This window comes from Rhododendron vialii, chromosome 10a (genome assembly GCF_030253575.1).
Source record: "Rhododendron vialii isolate Sample 1 chromosome 10a, ASM3025357v1".
Classification (NCBI taxonomy): Eukaryota; Viridiplantae; Streptophyta; class Magnoliopsida; order Ericales; family Ericaceae; genus Rhododendron; species Rhododendron vialii.
Genome location: NC_080566.1, coordinates 4,101,532 through 4,122,605, shown reverse-complemented (window position 1 = coordinate 4,122,605; position 21,074 = coordinate 4,101,532). Strand labels below are relative to the sequence as shown.

The following is a 21,074-nucleotide window of genomic DNA, read 5'->3' as shown; positions in this document are numbered from 1 at the left end:
TCATGAATTCCGCGCGCCTATCACATCCCCCAACTTGAACGTTGCTAGTCCCTAGTAACGAACGAAAAGAAAAATAACAAAACAAAGACTAACAAGACACGAATGGGAATACAAAGGTTATGTATGCTGTACAAGAAATAGGCGGGTCGAAAAATTTTCGCCTCCTCACTCACCTGCAACTCAAAAGCATGCATGCCTTGGCAAAAAGATGAACAAAATTAGTGCCGAAACACATGCAGAAATAAATGCCCCCACGAAGGCAACGATGCTACACTCGCTCACCAGAACACTCAAACATTCCATGCAAAAAGCGCTTGGCGAACTACGTGGGACCGAAACAAAGGCCACCACGCGCCAATCAAAGACAACGCTGACAAAGAATAAAAGCACAATATATATACAGTCACAATTCCACAAAATTAGCAACATTAACATAAAACATGCATGAACGAGAGTTTAACAACGTGCACAAGGTCCACTAAGGACTTAATTAGGCTTATAATGACCATGGTTCCGAACGAAAGGGAAACTACAAATTAGGCGGCGGCCTATAGTAGCGCAAGGTCATCTACCCAGACTAGCCGCCACCTTACCCTTAGCTACCAACATGCTTCCATTGGTACCAACCAAACAAAGTCCAACAAGAGATTTAAACATCCGTAACTAAATTTTTACGGACCCAAATACTAGAAAAACAAATATAATCCACCGACACTGAAAAACATGAAATAAACACATAAAATGACACCACCACCCTAGCTTCATGCATCATGGAAATCCAAAATTAATCCAAACTGCTCTCGGCAAAGTTGTCGCTGACCTCTAAATCTGGAAACTGAGGCGGTTGATACAGAGTCGAGGACTGCCCTATAACATGATCAAACAATCACTTATTCTGATGTGCCAGTAGGTGCTGATTTCTCCCAACTTGCCTCAACTCCACATTTTCTTTTCTTTTCTTTTTTTCTTTTTTTTTTCCGACTTAGCTTTATGGCCTGAAGGTTGGGTTTGGTTACAAAACATGACACCCATCAAGATTTCTTCACTTTCACTTCCGACGACAACGATGCTTCAAATCCAATGCAATAAGACACCCATGATGCACAATGCTAGACCCCCCAAACTATAGTCCAACCCACACACCGGTTTCTTAGGTTAGACTCAAGAACTGACTCGGACTGGTTTAAGATTGGACAAAGGGACACATATGTGGTCTAATCATGCAAAAATGCCTTGTCTCATCCCCTATGCACGTTACCAACTCTCACAAATGCATGCAAAACATCTAGCTACTCAATTGTGAAACAAAAGCCTACTATTTTCCGCAAATGCGAGAAAAAGAAAACAAAGAATATGGGAATGTTTATCAGGATGCACTATTAATTACGTGGGGACACATACTCAACGTAACGACAGCACTAACATGTTCACAAAAGCGCCAAATATATGCATGAACTTGAATTAAAACAGGCACAATAATTCGGCTAATTCTAACATGCTCGCCTAACAATACAATCAAGCATAACAAATGTATCCTCGAAAAAATTAAAAAATAAAAATAAAAATTTACCCTAAAATTACCTTAGCAACGCAAAAAAACATGTACTACCCTAAAATTACCCTAGCAACGCAACAAAACATGTACAAGGTACACCCTCCCCCCAACTAAAAAAAACATGCTATGTCCCCAGAGCATGGAGACACATTAAAAGAAAGCACAAGGGAGAAGAAATAGACCTACGGGTGGCAGCCAACCACCATGACCTCGGCCGATGTTCGAGGAATTTCCTGTCACCCGGCCTCAGGGCCATCACCATACCCTGCAAAAGACATTAGTACCGCCCGCTTGTGGTATCCGGGCTCCCAAAACAAAAATAAAAAGAGAAATACTCCACAAAATCTTCACGCGATCAACGTGTCATACTTTTCTTCCCATCCCTCGCCGGTGGGCAAGAAACGGGTGGCTATACAAGACCATGATGCAATTTTTTTTTCGCTTTTCAATTTTCAATTTTTTTTCCTTTTTGATATGAGAGAAGAAAAACAACTAAACAAAAGACAAGAAATAAAGAACTAAGAAATAAAAGACAAATATAAATAGATTGCCCGAAAACAACAGAACTTAATTAGTAGAATCCAATGTTACCAACACAAAATTGCCCTTACTAACCGGAGCTGGGCACACGATCCTTATTTTAATAGCGGCGTGCGAAAGCTATAAGACCCAAGTCAATGATGGGTACCCCTATTACTAGGGGCCGGGTCCACTTCTCAATGAAGAGAGTGGTACGCAAAAGCTACCCGTCGGAACGTAGCCACAACGGCTACACAATAGGGTCATCCGAATAAACAGGATTGACCAACGCCTCAACCAGTTCACCTACTTCACCCAGGATCGACCAACACCTCCATCAAACTCCCTAATTCTGGAGAATTTAAGAATGACGCCTCCTTGGCTATCTCTAGAAGATCCTTATATAAAATATTATCGACATGCTCCTGCACCAGCGTGTCGATCAAACTCACCTCATCAATCTTGACTCGGCTCTCTGCATTAAACACTTTCACCTCCATTTTCAAGTCCCCAAACGACAATTGGACTTGTCCAGTTTTACAATTCATGACAGCACTGGAAGTGGCTAGAAAAGGACGGCCAAGGATGATAGGAGTCTTCTCAAAGACCTCCGGTATTGGGCAAGTATCTAGGACAATAAAGTCGACAGGAAAAAGAAACTTGCCCACTTGAATTAAAACATCTTCCACCACCCCCTTTGGAACTCTCACACTCCGGTCGGCCAATTGTAGCGTGACCGGTGTGGCTCTCAAATCGCCTAGGCCAAGCTTTAAGTATACCGAATAAGGGAGCAAGTTGACACTTGCTCCTAAATCCAACAAAGCCTTATCGAATTTTTGGCCCGCGATAGCTATAGGGATGGTGGGACAACCAGGGTCCTTGCACTTAGTAGGGATCTCAGCTTGGAGAATGGAGCTCACTTGTTCCGTCAGAAGCACTTTATCCTGACTCTTGGTTCTCCGCTTTGACGTGCACAGATCCTTCAAGACCTTAGCAAACTGGGGAATTGCGTCAATGGCTTCCATCAAATAGATAGGAAATTGAACTTTCTTGAATAATTCAAGCATTTGAAAGTTCACATTGACCTTAGGTTTCGCCACCAAGCGATTTGGGTATGGAGCAATGGGCGGCGTTGGAGTCATGGGGCCCGCAGTTGCAGGCACTACCACCTCAGGTGACTCCTCATCATCCTTTACCTCCTTCCTAAGGACATCAACAATATCAGGAGTTGCACTTGGTGCATCAACCGGCTCCGGGGGTGGAGCTGGTTTCTGCTTTAATGGGATGGACTTATCGATCTCCTTCCCGCTCCTGAGAATGGTGACTGACTTAGCCTCCTCCTGATTCGGATTTTGAACATTAGGACCTGAAGAATTTCCCAAATAATGGGCACATCCGCTACACTACCCTGGGCTGGAAACTTACCCTTCTCCTGCTGTAGTTGACTGACAACTGCAGTGAGTTGTGACATTTGGGTTGTAAGGGCCCCAATTTGCTGTCTTGATTCGGTCTGAAATGTCATTTGTGACTGCATCAGGGAATTGACAGTATCCTCTAACTTATGATCACGCGCAGTCATCTGCGAATAACCTAGGGGAGGACCACGAGTTGATGGACCTGCCCCCCTAACTGGCTGTGGTTGGAAGTGAAATGGGATGACCTGGCCCTGAGGAGGCCTGGACGATTGGGCCTGTTGAAACTGCTGCGGCGGAGGTAGCGCAAGGGGTTGAACTTGGCCTCCACCTACGGGTCTGGAGTCCGACCACCCAAAATTGGGGTGATCCTTCCATCCCGTATTATACGTGTTAGAATAAGGATCCCAAGCCCTGACTGTGTTAACCTCTTCTTGATTAAACTGGCTCGCCCCCTTGGCGGCAATAAACCCAGGGCAAACGGTCGCGGTGTGCCCTTTACATTCACACCACACGCACACTTCCTCAATTGATACCTCGTTGACTGGACGAACCTGCCTCACCTCTAGCTCCTCTAATCTCTGGGCCATCTTCTCAACTTGAGCCTGGAGTCTCTGGTCACGAATGGTAACCGGGACAACGTTGGACCCAGAAGGTCCGGATCGCTCAAAATCGGATGGTTCTAAAGCCCTCTGCCTATCAGCTAGGTCATCTAAGAAATCCCAAGCCTCATCTGCTGTTTTGGACAAGAAATCATCCCCTTTGCAAAGAATATTCTATGTGCTGGACTGACCCAGCGTTTAGACCCAGATGAAAGAAACCGATTAACTGAATTCTCTCAAAGCCATGGTGTGGCAGCCTTAGGAGCAATTCCTTGAAACGCTCCCATGCCTTGAGAAATGACTCATCCCTCTCCTGTCTAAAGCCTTGGATTTGACGCCTGAAACTCTTAGTCTTTGCCTCAGAAAAATACTTCCTATAAAAGGCGTCACGCACTTGTGCCCAAGTGGTGAAGGATTGAGACTTTTGCATTCGGAACCACATAAGTGCGCCATCCCTCAATGTCGCCTCAAATAGTTTGAGGCACGCATTCTCATATTGGGTATTAGACGCAAGGTTGCGCACTAATCCCTCGAATGTCCGCACATGCTCGTACGGATCATCGCACTCCCTCCCGTGGAAACTAGGGAGACTATTAAGGACACCAGATTTGACTGTAAAGGCATTGCGTGCCTCTTGTGTCTCTTGAGGGAATACAATGGGTCCGAGAGGAGTAGTCCTCTCGGGATGCATGTGCTGTCTCAAGGACGGCGGATTGACTAATTGCCTATCTCCCATCTCGACTGACTCTGATTCTGACTCCGAAACTGACTCTGGAACTGACTGGAAAAGTGGATTGCTGACACTAACTGACTCAAAAGGCAAATCTATATAAAAATCACTAATGGGAATAGACTCTGACTGGTGCTCAGCTGAGTCTGACTCTAAACTAGAAGATGAAGAACTAGACAACACAGGCTGACTCGACTCCAGTTCTTTTCGAACTAAACGATGTGTCGGGTCGCGATAAAAAAGAGGGTCCTGTTTAGAGGACACCTTCCTCTCTCTAACTATGGTGACTCAACTAAAAGACAAAAATTACGAAAACTCACACTCTAGAACACACGTCGCCGTCCCCGGCAACGGCGCCAAAAATGCTTGACTTGTCGGGTGTATTAAAATAAAGACGCGTCCCAAGCGTAGGACTCTCGACCAGTGTAGCACAAAATCCGGAAGTACCGGAGTCGAACCACAGAAACGGACGGACGGTGCTGACTCAAAAGTGTTGAATTCTATTTTATCCTGGCTCTTAGGTAGCCACCCCTAGTTCAAAGAGTTTGATTTACTAACTAAATTACCCAACTAAATTAATGAAATAAAGATTTAAAAAGGAGAGTACAGCCGTGGGAACTCAGCGTCCGCAACTAGCCTAACCAATATTTACTCGGGCCACAATTATTCACTTTGTTGATTTTAGAATAGGAAAAAGGATCCCTAACAAATGCGCACCACCTGTCACCAGTATCCGTGCGCATTCGAATTCCGGCGATGCCTGGGTTTTGTTTGTTAGAAGAGTTTTCGTCTTCTAAAACTGCTTAAAGATTAAATTAATTCGACCCCGAGGTAAAACATCAATTGAACTAGCCACAGGACGCCTTCGCCCCGTAGCCGCACTCTATGAATCTACTCACTCATAACTTTATTGAATGCAGCAATAATTTTAACCCTAGATCTAAACATGCTTCAACCAATTGAAATAAAAATATAACACAATACCACGGACTTGCGGAAAAAATAACAGATACGATTACCAGAAAAGAACACCAATTAAATACTGGAAAACCTTAAAGAACTTGAATCAAACTTGAATCTGAAAAATAATCCCTGAAAACAGCAGCCAAAAGTTAAGAAGCCAAGAAAAATAAAACGTACGTATCTCTGTTATGACCTAGCTACTAGTGTTAAGAGGGCTTTTATATTAATCCCTTAATTGCAATTAAAATCCTAAAACAAATCGGAATCGGACCCGCAACGACCCAAAACGCCACCGTTCCATAGCCAATTAACACCCTCGGTAGCACTATACAAAAAATGGTATAGCGCTCGCGAACTTGTTTGAGGCGTTGACTCCGTTGACCTAGCTTTGGCCGTTGTTCTCTCTTAACCTTTAGGTAGCGCTACACCAAAAAGGGTGTAGCGCTAGCCAACTCTCTGATCACTTTGTGCAACACGCTATGCCACTTCTGAGCGCTGAACTCATTCCCCTGTGGAGCTCACGAAGATTCTGATCACTTCCTCTCGAGTTCTACTGCAACACTTAGTCTCCAAAGCCTTCCTAGCGCTCTAACTCCATCATGGTCTTTCCGAATACTTCTCATTAGCGCCAAAACATCTCAATTTCCTGCAAATCAAGCTCAAACACAAAATCCAACCATGTGCACGTATTAAATGGAAAATGAGAATTAATAGCACGTCTAACGCGCTAATTTCTCTTACTTAGGCGCTTAAATTCATGAATTCCGCGCGCCTATCACCAATGGCTCTAGCGTAGATGTCATTTCCTTCATCCTCTTAAACGTTCTTGATCTGCTGGCAATATTCGATGAACTTGAATTTTTTGGCGCGGCATATGTTTTCGACAAGGTCTTGGGTTCTTCAAATCTTACTCCAAGCGAGATAGTGGGTTCAAATCTCACTACAAGCGAGATAGTAGTGGTTTATACTCGCTTTCTGGGGCTGTAAATGAATCGAATCGAGTCGAACCATGTTAAGTTCGGCTCGGATTTGTTAAGGTACTAGTCTGACTCGAGTTCGATTCGAGCCTGAACAATATGACTCGAGTTCGGCTCGTTAAAATTTTTCATAACTCGAGTTCAACTCGGTTGGGTTCGTTATGGTACTAGTCTGGCTCGAGTTCAACTCGTTAAACTCAAACGAGCCGAGCCGAATCTAAGCTCGAATTGAGCTCGTCAAGACTCGGGTTTGGTTCGGCTCGGCTCATTAAACTCAAGAGAATCCAAACTCGAAACTTGTTTGATAACCTAAATTCAGCACTTAAAACTGAATCAATTAAGTAATAAGTGATTTAGTGGGTTTGATAACGACATTATATATTGCTTAACAAATTAAGTGTTACTTAAAATGTAGGCTAAAAAATTGAAAAAAAAGTAGCTTTGAGCAACTTAATTCTTGTGTACTTGTATTTAATCACTATACCACCACCACAACCACTCCCACCACCCTTTGCCACCATCACCGCCACCACCACCACCACCACTTCGCCACCATCACCACCACTCCACCACTGCCACCACCACTCCACCACCACCACCATTTCACCACCATCACTCCCCTATCACTCCATCACTACCACTCCCTTATCACTCCATCACCACCACCACCACCACCATTACCACACTGCCACCACCACTACCGTTGCCGCCGCTGCTGCCATCACCACAATGCCACCATAGCACAACTATCACTCCATCGACACCACTCATATATTGTCACCATTACACCATCACTCCACCGCCACCGCCACCATTACACAACCACCACTACCATTCATTGCCACCGTTTCATTACCATCACTCACCACCACCATTATACCACTATCGTCAACACTCCAACACCACCACCACCAATGCTGCCACCACTCCATCACCATCAACACACCACCACCACCACCACCACCACAATCATCATTTCACCATTATTATAAGTACATTGTGACCATTAGTAAATTAAGAAAGAATCATAACTAAAATTAATTTATCTTTTTTTAATTCAGTACTTAATATGTTTACCAAACAACTTTTCAGTTTAAAAAATTCAGCATTCAGCTTTCAGTACTTAATTTTTCAGCATTCAGTTTTCAGTTTTATCAAATAGGCCCTCGATCTCTCATTGATCGTATAGAATTTGGGAGAAAAATAAGTATTGAATTATATATACTAACCTTAAAATTTTTTAATTTTACAAATAAACCCCTATTGAATTATTAATTAAATTTAATTATAGGTTCGCGAGCCTAACCGAGCCGAATACCGTTAGGCTCAAGTTCGGCTCATTTATGGAACCAGCCTAGAATTGAGGTTCAGGTTCAGTTCGTTTAGTAGACGAATCGAACTCAAACAAGCTCTTGCCAAACCGAGTCTCGAATAATTCAATTCATTTACAGCTAGGCGCTTCCCCTTTCCCATAGATATGGAGTCTTGTAATTTCTCCTCATATTTGGCGAAAGAAGACATATATATAAGTCTCTGAATCTCTCTGATAAAGTTTTTTTATTTTTTCTAGAACCAAGCCAAATAAAATCAAGACAATTAGAAATTTAATTCTGACATCAGATATATAATTAAGTGGGTAAGCTTAATTAACAATATTCGAAATTCACAGCACCAACAAATGGGTAACAATCAATTCCTAGCTACGAGTCCACTAAAAAAAAAAACTCTTAAAATGTCAAGGCCTAGACCCAAAAAAACAAGAAGATAGTAGAAAACAACAAAAGATAGAATGAATTACAAATTCAGTACAATAATCCAGTCTAGACAAACAACTCTGCGTTAATATCAAATGAGAAGTCAGCCAATTCTTCTTTCCCTTGCACCAAACCACCTTCATCAAACAGCCAATTCTCAAGCATTGACAACGGGAATTGATCACCCACATCTGGCTTTCTTTCATCTTGAAAAGGACTGGCCTCAGGGGACATAGACTGTGAAAATTCAGAATTTGATGATTCAAAAGACTCAAAACCGAAGATCGATTCGAACGCCTCAGATAAATCAACACCCTCATCCTTTGGACCACTTTGATCCCCTTCACTAGAGGTGGTCTCATTCACACTTGAAGAATTTACTTGTTCTAGCTTTGGTGTTTTCTTCACCCATCCTTTCAGCAACCTGGCAATATTCTCAGTGCTTGATGCATAGGTAGATCCTTGGGTTGTTTTAGAATAGGAGAAATACCCATTTGAGGGCTTCAATTCAGGTATAATGAGTTTTGGTTTGTCCAAAGACAAGGCATCATTTAGGGCTTGTTTGGCCTTGTTGATATCAGTTTGTAGCTTTTTCTCCCACTGGCCCCTAGAGATTGAGTGGGAACTTGAAAACCCAATGTTTGAATGACAAAGAGGAAATTCTTGGAGTTTCTTGAGCTTCTTCCTCAGATGGGTGTTCCAGTAATTTTTGATGTCATTGTCTGTTCTCTCTGGTAGGTAAGAAGCTATGGCAGCCCATCTGGACCAAAATCACAATGACAATACATTAGCACACTTAAACCAAAGAACCAAACCCTTCAAATCTTGAGAGAAGGGGAAAATTGTAAGCTATTCTCGGAGTACTACGTGGCATTGTTTCATATTGCTTCAAGCAAATGAGATAAAAGCAACACACATTTTGGATCACCTCATGTCTCCCACTTGCCTACAAAAATGTGTCATCACCTCTCGTATGTCGTTACGAGATTTGCCGGGACGAAGTACTCCGGGAGTATTGAATTATTAAGGGAGAGAGAGAGAAAGGGGGGTTACTTGTTGCCTAAAAGGGCTTGGAGCTGGATAATCATCTTCTCCTCATCCTCTGTGAAGCTGCCTCTCTTGATACCTGGCCTGAGGTAATTAGTCCATCTAAGTCTGCAACTCTTACTGCATCTACGCAACCCTGAATCAAGTAAAAAAAAAACCCACAAAAGGAGACAGTTTTAGTGACTCAACACACCTTCTAAACATTTACACAAGAAATTTGGATACAGTTCTAAAGATGGTTCAGCTTTCAGAATCTGTTCTCTCATACCTTAGTTTTCTAAAATCTCGTTAGTCATGGACTTTGAAATTTTGTTTTAGGGTCTTGTTTGGGGAAAAAGAGCAATCTTTGGGTAAATACCAAAAGAATTTTTTCAACTTCTCTAGAAAGGACTTGGGCTTCCAGCTGATCAATGAGTTCTAGGTTCGAGCTGATGTAACAGCGTCGTCCACACCTCTATACTAATTTAACTCACTAATCCTACATCAGTGATGACGGGGAAAAAATGTCTTTAGAATCTATGTTTGCTCAAACTATCACAACAGAAAAGCAATGAGTGTTTGTCTTCAAGTAACATGTTTACACACATTTTCTGCAAAAAAGATTTCTCAAAATTCAACTTCCCCCTCTCTATTTCTACAGAACAAATATTCTTGTCTCTTTCCTTTCTTTTTTTGGTTCGTCGGTCAGGGTGTTTAGGTTAGCTTACGCGCATAACTCACCTGGACTGTTTCCTTACACGCACGGCTCACCTGGACTGTTTCCCTCCCCGGTTCGGTTAATATGGCAGGCTGGCCATCCACGCTGGAACAAGGCTATTCACAAGATCTCTCACTCTTAGCTCATTTATGCATTTCTAAATAAAAAACACTAAAGAGCAAAACAGTACAGCTCCTTGAGATCCAGAAATTGAAACAGAGAGGGCAAAGGAATCTAACCTGTCTTAGAAGGAACAGCCCTCCAATTCCCAGCACCATGTTCTTGGATATAAGAAACCAACATTATATCTTCCTCAGGAGTCCATGGTCCTTTCTTCACTCCCTCTTTATCACAACAAGGTGGCCTGCCCATTTCCCCCACACTTCTCCTCCTTTGGAAAACTAGAAAAAGAAATTCACTCTCTATTTCACTATTTGTCCTGGTTTTCTTGATCTCTACCTTTCTTGGGTCTTTGGAAAAAGATGAGACAATGGTCTTGTTGTGTGGTCATTGGGTGATATGGATTTATAGGAAAATAGTAAGACCCCCCTGTGGATTAAATTAAGGACAGCTGACCTAAAAGGAGAAAAAGGGTGGTTTGTGGCGGTACCCCAAAGAGTCAAAATGGACAAACAGCAGCTGGTGGTGGCAATTACTCTTGATAAGGGCTAAAGGCTAAAGTCAGCTGTGCCTATGCCTCTTTTGCCTCACCAAAACCGCGTGGCATTCAATGTGGTTCACTCAGATCTGATAAAGAGTAGTAAATTAGGAAGAGTGTTAGGGACAAAGAAAATTAGCAAAGAAAAGACTCTTAAAGTGTATATGAATGACCCAGATTCACTGTGCAGTGCATCAGAGCCATTCATGTACACTGTGCAGTGCATCAGAGCCATTCATGTACACTTTAAGAGTCTTTTCTTTGCCAATTTTTTTTGCACTTAACATTTCTCGTAAATTAAAGAGAAAAACTTCTTTATGGAGCAACTCGTAAACTTTGTTTATGGGCTCAATCGCGTGCGTTTGGACAGTTCGGATTTTAAAAAAACTTTGTTCATTAATTATCGAAACGGACGGCTGAAGTCGCTCAGCTTCGTAAAGAGCCGCTTTGTAGCGGCTCCGTAAATAAGTTTCTCTCTAAATTAAAACTCTATCTTTTCTTTTCTTTTTCTTTTTTTTTGCCCTCTAGTTCCAATTAGTTTTTTACACCTTTCCCATGCCATGACGATCTTGGCATTACGGTGATGTTGGTAATGTCGGTTCTTTACAGCTTTTTTTTTAATTTAAAAAAAGTTCAAAAAAAAGTTCATTTTTTTTATAACTGTGTGTCTTGGTCAGTTTGCACGTACTTCTACTAATTTAAGAGTTTTAAAGTTAACGATTGAATAAAGTTTAGGTGGCCACAAAGTTTAAAATGTTTGACGTACATACACATTGTATGAGCAAACAAAACAAATAGTACATCGGTTTTAAAATTCAAAAAATATATAATTAGGTACAGTAAAATTCCAAAAGTATGGATCAGCACAAGAATGCAAAGGATCACTTAAATATTATTAATTTTCTTACAGTACATTTTTAGTGACAAAAGTAGCAATTACGCTAACAAAATGGAATTTTTTTTTTCATTCCTAGAACAATACTCTATAAATTTTTAGGCCCATAATTTAAAATAAAAATTGGGAGTCTTGTTTGTACCATATTTTACCGCCTGTCGATAATCGACCGAAAGGTGATAATTATGGGAATGCTTTCTATTTTATTATTTCGTATTAATAATATAACTAGTTTTTATTTGTTTGTATTTTAATAAAGTGCAGGACACTTGGCATGCTCCTATACATTTGGAAGTTGAAAAAGACACTTGTCATTGTCCTACCTACTTTGAAGTTGAAGAGAAGCAACTTGGACAAGTGGCATGCTCCTACACACTTTGGAGTTTGTGGAAAGTTATTTGGACACTTGAAAGATGATGAAGAGTAATGAGAAGTTAGGAAGTTATTTCCTACATATTGTATTTTCTATAAATAGCCTCTTTTGGCTTTATTGTAAACTCCTTCAACAAATCAACTGTGTTATTAATTTTTGTCTACCAACCCATTCGGGTTATAACTAGGAGTAGGAGTAGAATTAACTTAATTTTCTTACTTTCGACGGGGATCCGTCCTTTTTGATTGTAAATCTACCTTGGAAAAATAACAAAGTCCATTTGTTATTTTGCTTCCGCTCCACCCCACTCCACTAAACCATCAATCCACTCCGCCCAATCGATGGGTCGATTCCGTTCTTGGAGATTGGCGGGTGACGGTCTTCTTTTACGAGTCAATTCATCACCACCAAAAAATAGCATTTGATTCATTCGCCTTTTCTTTTCCGGTGAAGTCCTGAAATACGGCAAGGAACTTCAAATCCGTTTGTGGAGACAAGCCGCATTCGCCTTTATTTTTGTTGTTGGCTTTGTTTTCCGAAATCTCTGTCGATTTCGATCGAGGGAAAAATTGGTAAACAGGTCCGAGGCGCTTGCTTTCCCCAGGTACGGCCCTGATGTTTCCTTTTTTTTAATAATCTGATCAAATCTATTGAAAGAAACACAACACTATAGAGTGAACATACAAGGAAGGCATACCTTCCTAGTACAGATATATAAAAAGAATTAAAGAAGTGCAACGAAGAAGCATACCAAAACATACTTACCTGGAAGATTAGACAGGAGGAGTGATTAGCCAAGATTGGCAGAGAGACATACATTACCAACACTAATGTTGTGATAATCGCGTTTGGTGATCATATTTAATTTGAAGAATATGTTAATTGTTGCCAACTACTACAATTAACACTACTGCATCGGTAAAAAAAACATGACAGATGAGACCCGGCCATATTTCACTCGTATTCAGAATATGATAATCAAACGTGGTAATATGCACAAGATTACTGATCAGATGATGAAAGATTTATGGGATCATGAAAAAGATGGTCCATGCATGCATGATGAACTTACGTGGGCCAGATGACTACAAAAACTCCAGGTGGCATGGGGACCATAATCATACGTACAGTGGATTGTTAGTTACCACTTGACCCTAATCTTTCTTTTTTAATCAGTATATACATGAGTTCAGGGAGTAAAACGAGCGGGGCCGAGACGAGCTTCAAAGAGTCAGGAGTCCAGACTCTGCTCGCCAAAAATGAGGTTAGCTCGAAAACTGGGTTTGAGCTAGTGCTGACTCGTGCTCGGCTTGTTTATAAAATCAGCCGATTAATCTGGCTCGAGCTTATTCATTTAAGTCTCCCAGTCAAACTTGAACGAGCTCATGACGAGCCGGCTCCGATCGTTTTAGCCCTGGTTGAGTTTAGAAAAACCAGAAAATGTTTCTAGAGTAATACTACCAGTAAACTGCATTTTTGTCTCTGTCATGACTCTTTGGTGAGAATAAGAAGGGAACAGCTAGCTGTCTTCCAGAGACTTTGGTCTCCCAAAAATGTTTCTTAGTATTTGGGATTTTCATTCCGATCAGGATGGTTTTGGCCCATATTTATTAATTGGGTTTATCATAGGCATAGCATATATAGTACGATCGATGACGACTGATGTGATTCCAGAAATAAACACATGTACAGTACGTAGTAGTAATTAATACTATAAAACTGGTTAATACTCCAGTACTCCCGATTCAGAACAATGTGCAGTAATTAGGGCTTGGCTGAGATATTTTTCAGTGCCGAGCGGGTATATACTATGTGGTACCTGCTCGGCGTATCCGAGCCGTCCGATACACTTTCGGACGGCTTGGATTGAAACCTCTCTCTTCTCTCACCCAACACTTTCTCTTTCCAAATCTGAATCGTTCAAACACGCAATGGATGGCTCGGATGCTCGAGCGGGCACCACGTGGTACCCGCTCAGCACTGAAAAATTTTCCGGGCCTGGAGAGGTTAATTAATGTGACTGCAGGGTTCTTCTGTAACCATGTGCAGTAAAATAGGAATTGGAGAGGTAATTGGATTTGCAGGATTCTTCTGTAAAGTTGGGCTAAAATTCTGGAGTCTGGTTTCTCCCGTAGAGTGGGTTGCGTCCACGTTTTCTTGATCGTCTGGACCGTTTGTGTTCCACCAGGCACTAGTAGGTGTGCAACCAGACAATGGCGAAAAGGCCTTGAAGTTCTATGGTTGGAACGAAACGATCCAATAATCCAGACCTATAGTTCTATAGAACCATGGGCCCCAGTGGTTTTCCGCCCTGTTTCATAGAAGGCATTATTGCGAAAAAGAGATGGCAGGTCGGTAGAAAAATATTTTTTTTTGAAAAAAATGATCATACATAATAGTGACGGAGCCACACGGAGACCCCATTGCAATTTTCAATAATTTCACTTTTACCTCAAATTATAAAGGCCATCAAAATTTGTATCAGAAAATTATACACATTTTTTTTCTCTTATAACACATTCCTCCTTAGTATCTTTGTCAAATTTTAAAAAAAATACTCTTTTACGTACTTGTTTTTTATAAAGACTCGTTATAAATATGTAGTATATTGTAGCAAATTTTATGTCTTAAGTTTATTTTTTCATGTTATGGTCGTTTACTACAAGTAAAAGATAGGAAATTCTAAAACCGTGCTTAATTAATGTATCCCACCGACCTAAATTTCTGACTACGCCACTCAATTACATCACGTGTCTGTCTGTGTAAACAAATTGAAATGATTTGAACCAGATTGATTGTATTTTTATTTTCTTTTGAACTTAATTACCACATTGATTGTTGATCCAAGCATTGACACATTCAACTCCTCAGGATATTGTTTCCAAAGACGCGTCTGTGATCCCGCACATGCATGTGCTGGGTGATCCTTTTTATTTTTTATTTTTATAATTTAGGTGTTCGGGTTAGCTTACGTGCATCTTGATTAATTTTTAATTGGGTAAATTCCATCGTCCATTTGCGGAGGCTCCAATAAAAGTAAGAGCAAATCTTTGTATTGACTGACTCCAAAAGAATTCATAAAACTCCTAAATCACGGGCGTTGACTACTAGACCAGCCCCTTCGCGTTGTGATGATCATCTACTATTTCAGTTCTCCATGTGAGCAATCAATATCTGAGCAAATGTTCAAAGAATGATTATGATATTGGAGTAATTGAGTTGGACTTAGATGTCATTTACTTATAATTTATTTAAACCTAGTTGATTATGACTAAGGAGACTCTCAGACGGAATGGAATTATTGTTTCCACAGGTCAATTTTTTTTTTTTTTAAACTCAGGTATCTGGGCCAACATGCGCACCTTGACTTTCACAGGTCAACTTGATTAGATTTTGATTATACTTGAAAGATATTAAATACATATTTTCAGAAATTTATTGGTCCTACCTCATGATGGCACTAGTTTTTGTAAGAACGCAAGCCAGGTCGGGTTAAAGGGCCTGAAAGCCTAAATAGGGTTTCGAAATTCTCCATGTGATTGTGAGCGGAAAACTAATCGATAGATGTGATACCGTCTTTTCTAGTTTAGCTGGGAAAGAAACGGTGAAATCCATTCGAACCGTTCAATGAAGAATAAGAGGATAATATATATATATGGTGGGATCTTAACTTCTGTCCCAAATACATGCGATGGGGTAAACCGACCAAATGGTGCTGAGGACAATACTCGTTATCGAATAGTATATACGTAGGTAGCGTATCTGCCTATCTATTTAAAACCCCTAGAAAAGTAATTACAATGCCGAATGACAGTGTATATATGTAGCCATAATATTGATTTTTTTTTTTCCTTAAACACAAACCCATTTTTGGCAGTTAGACAAATCCAAGGAAAAGAAAATATCGTTAGAAATGGTGCATCCATTCAACTACACAGTAGATATTTATAAATCGTTAATAGGCAAGAAAATATTTGGAAATGACCTCATTAAATATTTGTCCAGAATTTATTTTAGTATTTTTTTACTTTTCGTAACTTTTTGTTTAATTTGTTGTTGTGATTTTGAAATTAATTATTTGTCTCGACGAGATGAAATGAAAAGATATAAAGAAATGGACCGATAGAAAAATTCATATAAAACGATAATTTAGACAGAGAAGACATCTGTTCGATACTGCCGGACCCTACGTGGCAGTGCTTGGTGGGGTTTGTAGGGGACTGCCAATCTGCCATGTGGAGGCTGGACCTAGTAACAGTGGCTGCCACCCTAAACCTGGGCCATTGATGGATAACATATGAACCCATTTAAGCCCCAAAAAGTGTGCGATTCATTAAATTTTGAAACATGGGCCTGGCCTACTGAGCACTAATAAAGCTTGAGTTGACACCGCTCTATCAGTGGTGGTGGGGCATTGCATTTGGGCTTTCCACTCCAAACTTCCCCTTTCCCTTCCGGCATAAACTCAGAACTCAAGCTCGGCTAGTGTAAATGAGCCGAAACTCACTAACTTACTTAACGAGCCTCTTTATCCGAGCCAAGCTATCCAAACAAGCCGAGCTGAGTTTTGGAGTGTTGAGTTCGGCTCGCTTAGTGAACATGCCTAAGCCTTGAATTTGAGCTTGCCTCTGTTAAGGAAATAATTCTACATTGCTTGGGAGTGGAATGAGTGATTACTTAATAACATCTGGGACCTCTCCACTCATTGCCAATTGGCTTTGAGATGGATATAAAGTTTCTACGTGGTATCAGAGCGGGGTCCGTTCCACCCCACATTTTATAAAATTCACAATCCACACCTCACGATGACAGACCAGCAAAAAGGCTGCACGATGATAGGACCCAAAAGTGGCTACACGCGACAGACCTCAAACGCGGCTGCACGTGAGGGGGGATGTTAAGGAAATGAATTCCACATTGCTTGGGAGTGGAATATGTGATCACTTAATAACATCTAGGGCCTTTCCACTCATTGCCAATTGATTTTGAGATGGATATAAAGTTCGATTACTAGACTAGCCGAGTTGACCCACGAGCTGTTCGCAAGCCGCGCTGTTTATTTGTTTCCCTTATGAGTAGTTTCCTAACTTGGATCGGATGTTTGGGGCCCATTGAGTTTGAATTACTATGGATCTTTTGTACTCTAGCCTGGTGGTCTCGACCAGGGACGCATATGACCCGCAAAATTGCAAAGCTTATTGCTGAAAATTAAGGTTGGATCCATGGCAAGATTGATTCTCCTAGGTGAATGAAACTGGCCAGGCTTCAAGAAAGATAGATACATAACTGGGCTTCGAAACTTGCATTAGGTCCTGGAGTTTCAGAGTCCAATCATAAAGGTTGTCCACCGATTATGAGCCATTCGTTCCAATTCATAGGTTTGGTTTGGTTTGGTTTAGCTTCGATGTTCCTTAGTTTATAAGACACAGACATGTTTGCATTGATTGCCGGATTTTTGTGTGGAAAGATTGGAAAATGTGAGATTGATAATCGGGATAAAGGAGACATGTGGGTATAATAGATGCGATTGTATATAGTACATGATTAATTGTACAATGCTTGATTTCCGTGTGATAAAAGAAGTGATAAGGAGCGGAAAATCATTTTTGACCCCGTCAGATTAATAGGTCTGGATCTCTTACGCAGGGTATCAGTTGGGCAAATAATCACAAACCCACCCCCCCCCCCCCCCCCCATCGACTTCAATCCTATTTTTAGTTTCCCTCGCCAAATGTGAAACTAACTAATCCTAAAGAATATAAGACCTCACTTGTTCTTTTTGTACCATGGACGCTAGGATTATTATCACACCGTCCCGGAATCTTCTTTCGGATTGTTATTCGTATCATGAGATTAGTTCTTACTTTTGGACCCACAGGAATTTGGAAGTCTTTCCTCAAACAAAAATGTGTTCGTCATGGAAGTTTCCAAATAGCCATACCTGTTCTATTTCTAGAAGTCCACAAGTGGGGAAGGTTAATTGGGCTTATGCAATGCATTCTCTCCACAAAGGTCAATAGGTGGCCGGTCCACAAATCTCATCTACTTCTTCTATTTCAAATTTGGGGGGAAAAAATTGAACAAATAAAGGTGGCTGTGGTTGACTGAGGCCATGCATGCATCTCCACTAAATCTAATCGAGTAAAGAAACAAATTCATTTAATAAATTAGGTCAGTAACTTTTTAGCTAACTCAAGATATAACTGTGCGAATTCCCATTGTAATTGTCTACCTCGGGACATTCCTATTTTGAGACATATTTGAGGAGATAGACATCAATCAATTAATACCTTATACAAATACGTTTGAACCCCAAAAGCCTCCAGATTCCAAATCCTAATTTTAAAGATTTTTTTATTTTATTATTATTTACAAAAAAAATGGAGAGAGAGAGAGAGAGAGAGAGAGAGAGAGAGAGAGAGAGAGAGAGAGAGAGAGAGAGAGAGAGAGAGAGAGAGAGAGAGATTAGGCAATAAAAAGTTTAGAGAAATGTATATTATAAGTTTTTGTTTTTGTTTTCTTATGTTTATATTACGTACATTTTCAAAATTGCAAATTCGTTTGAAGTTATTTTATTCACACTTCAAATTCTTAATTTCATAATGGTAGATTTTGTCTTCTCGTGCATAGAATGGAAAACACACTACGGTGCAATGAACACGGGCCGGGAGGGAAAAAAGAAGAAGAGTTTTATCAATTAGCATTGTGCATGTTCGATCTGTTAGAGCCCAAAAGGAGGCAACAGTCCCACATCGTTCATGAAATGAAAAGTAATATGGTATATAAGTAAAGGCCGACCAGCTATTGTATAATTTGAGATTAATTTTTTGAGCCACATGGTTAAATGAATGATTAGAAAATCAACTGGGGCGGGTCGTTATATGTTTGCTGCATGAGCCCGAAATACACAACAATGTGAGTTTTGTTGTCTCGTGCATTGAATGAGTACAACACTAATTGGAAAGTACAATTATGGGATCCACTTTTGATTGATGGTGTATTTAAATTAACGCAATGCTAATTATACTATTGGAACACAAATACATAAACTAAGCTAACAACAACTTAACTCACACAATTGGGCCTTACTTCTTACACTTTTGTGTCATAACGAAATATAGGTAATTGATTTTTACACTCGTTTTATTAATAAGTGCATTTTCCCTTTTGTCCTTTCAAGTGTGAAAAAGTTTACAACTAAAAGGTTAATCTTGTAAACTAATATATAAAATGACAAAAAAAATGAGTAGTTGTAGAAGATCAGCGGAGTGTGAAAATCGGTACCATGAATAGAAATAGCATATGGAAACTTTAAACTTGAGAGTTCAGCTGTCTAAAGCAGAACAGTAAATCTTATACTTTTTGCACTTTCAATTTATCTCAATCGTAATTTAATATTCAAGAGAGAGAATTCGAAAAGTAGATCATTTTAACCAAAACTTAGAAATGCCACAATAAACATTTACAACCCGGTTCCAAGAAAAACACATAAATTAAGAACGTCGTGGGAATATATTGGCCCTAATTTGCAATCCGGGTGGCCTTGACCGGACGCTTCCAACTAATTTAGCCAAATAAAATCACATAAATATTGTTGTGGCTGCTACTATTACTTGTGAGAAAAGATGTAAGAATAGATGTAAATTTGGATCTCTCTCTCTCTCTCTCCATAACCAAAAGGAAAGGCAATTTCCTAGTGCATACACAGTCTCGTGAATCTGTTTCTTTGGTTTCCTCATTATTATTGTAGACCATTATTTTTCTTTGGTTTCCTCATTAATATCTTCCCAAGTTTGAATAGAAGTAAACAGTTAAGAAGAATAATAAAAGGGAATATAAATGAAAGACGTCTGCCCAAAATAATGGACTACTCCATTATTGAACAGAGTCTGAACAAACAACCCCTTGCAAATTTTGTTTTAATGCATTTCTTAATTTTGTTTCAACTTTTTTTTTGGATTATTGGTTCGTCTCAACGAGAACAATGTAAAAAGCTAAAAATTTCAACAAGGATAAAACCAATCCAAAAATGATCGTTGATGGTCTTTTTTTTTCTTGATCCGCACGTTGATGGTCATGATAGTGGAGGAGAAGTAACAAACTAAACATATGCAAAATCATTCGAAGAAACCAAATCACAAACAAAATGCATGAGAGAGACAAAGATATAGAGGGTTTGGCTTAAAAGGGTGTAAATCCACTCCACGAGCAAATGATCAGGAGACAAATCCGCTAATGTGAAGAGAACAATGCTCCGAAATGAGATACTATAATGGTGATAAAAACAAACTGTCCAGGTTTTTGCCCATCGACTGTGACCACTTTGAAAAGTCTTCCAAACAAACAACCCCTTGCAAATTTTTATGAAAATCCTAGCACTTATTATGGGCACAATTTGAATAGGATTTGTAGGATTCGGCTTTGACCCTGCGATCCAAATATTAGTCTTTTTACATTTGATTGGTGGCTTATCTTTAGAACTCACGTGCTCGGGTCGTGAAATTTCGGAACGTGACACCTAGAGTGCAAACGAAACCATCCGCGTGGATGGCTTTGATCCCCTATTGCCAAGAAAATCACTTAAATAATATTGTGAGTTCTACCATTACTACCCCTAACATTGCCCTATCTCTCTGGAACCAAAAGGAAAGGCCCACACGGCAATTTCTTTAGTGGCAAACACAATAACATGAACAAATATTTTACAACCACACCCAAAATTACACACCCTCTCACAAAATACAAGGCTCCCACACGCACTGCGCTTGTGTGTGAGCAGTGCGTGTGGGACCCTTGTGTGTTTTGTGAGATGGTATGTATTTAAGTGTGTAATTTTGGGTGTGGTTGTAGCATCTCTCTAACGTGAATCTGTTTCTTTAGTTTCCTTATTAC

The 21,074-nt window shown here is 40.2% G+C and overlaps 1 protein-coding gene and 1 non-coding gene across 2 annotated transcripts in view; one reads left to right on the top strand and one right to left on the bottom strand.

The window, feature by feature from the left end:
- The first annotated feature begins 4,327 nt into the window (after positions 1-4,327).
- Positions 4,328-4,434, top strand: LOC131305764 (small nucleolar RNA R71). Its single transcript, XR_009193325.1, has one exon. It is a non-coding gene; the product is annotated as a small nucleolar RNA R71 (small nucleolar RNA).
- Positions 4,435-8,381: 3,947 nt separating this feature from the next.
- The window catches only part of LOC131304650 (myb-related protein 306-like), a 50,460-nt gene continuing 37,767 nt past the window's right edge, over positions 8,382-21,074 (bottom strand). The window contains exons 2-4 of the mRNA XM_058331985.1: positions 10,496-10,751; positions 9,566-9,695; positions 8,382-9,272 (exon numbers count right to left, since the gene is read on the bottom strand). Of these exons, the coding sequence (XP_058187968.1) occupies positions 8,579-9,272; positions 9,566-9,695; positions 10,496-10,628 (957 nt within the window). The 5' untranslated portion in view covers positions 10,629-10,751 and the 3' untranslated portion in view covers positions 8,382-8,578. The remainder of the gene's footprint in view (positions 9,273-9,565; positions 9,696-10,495; positions 10,752-21,074) is intronic.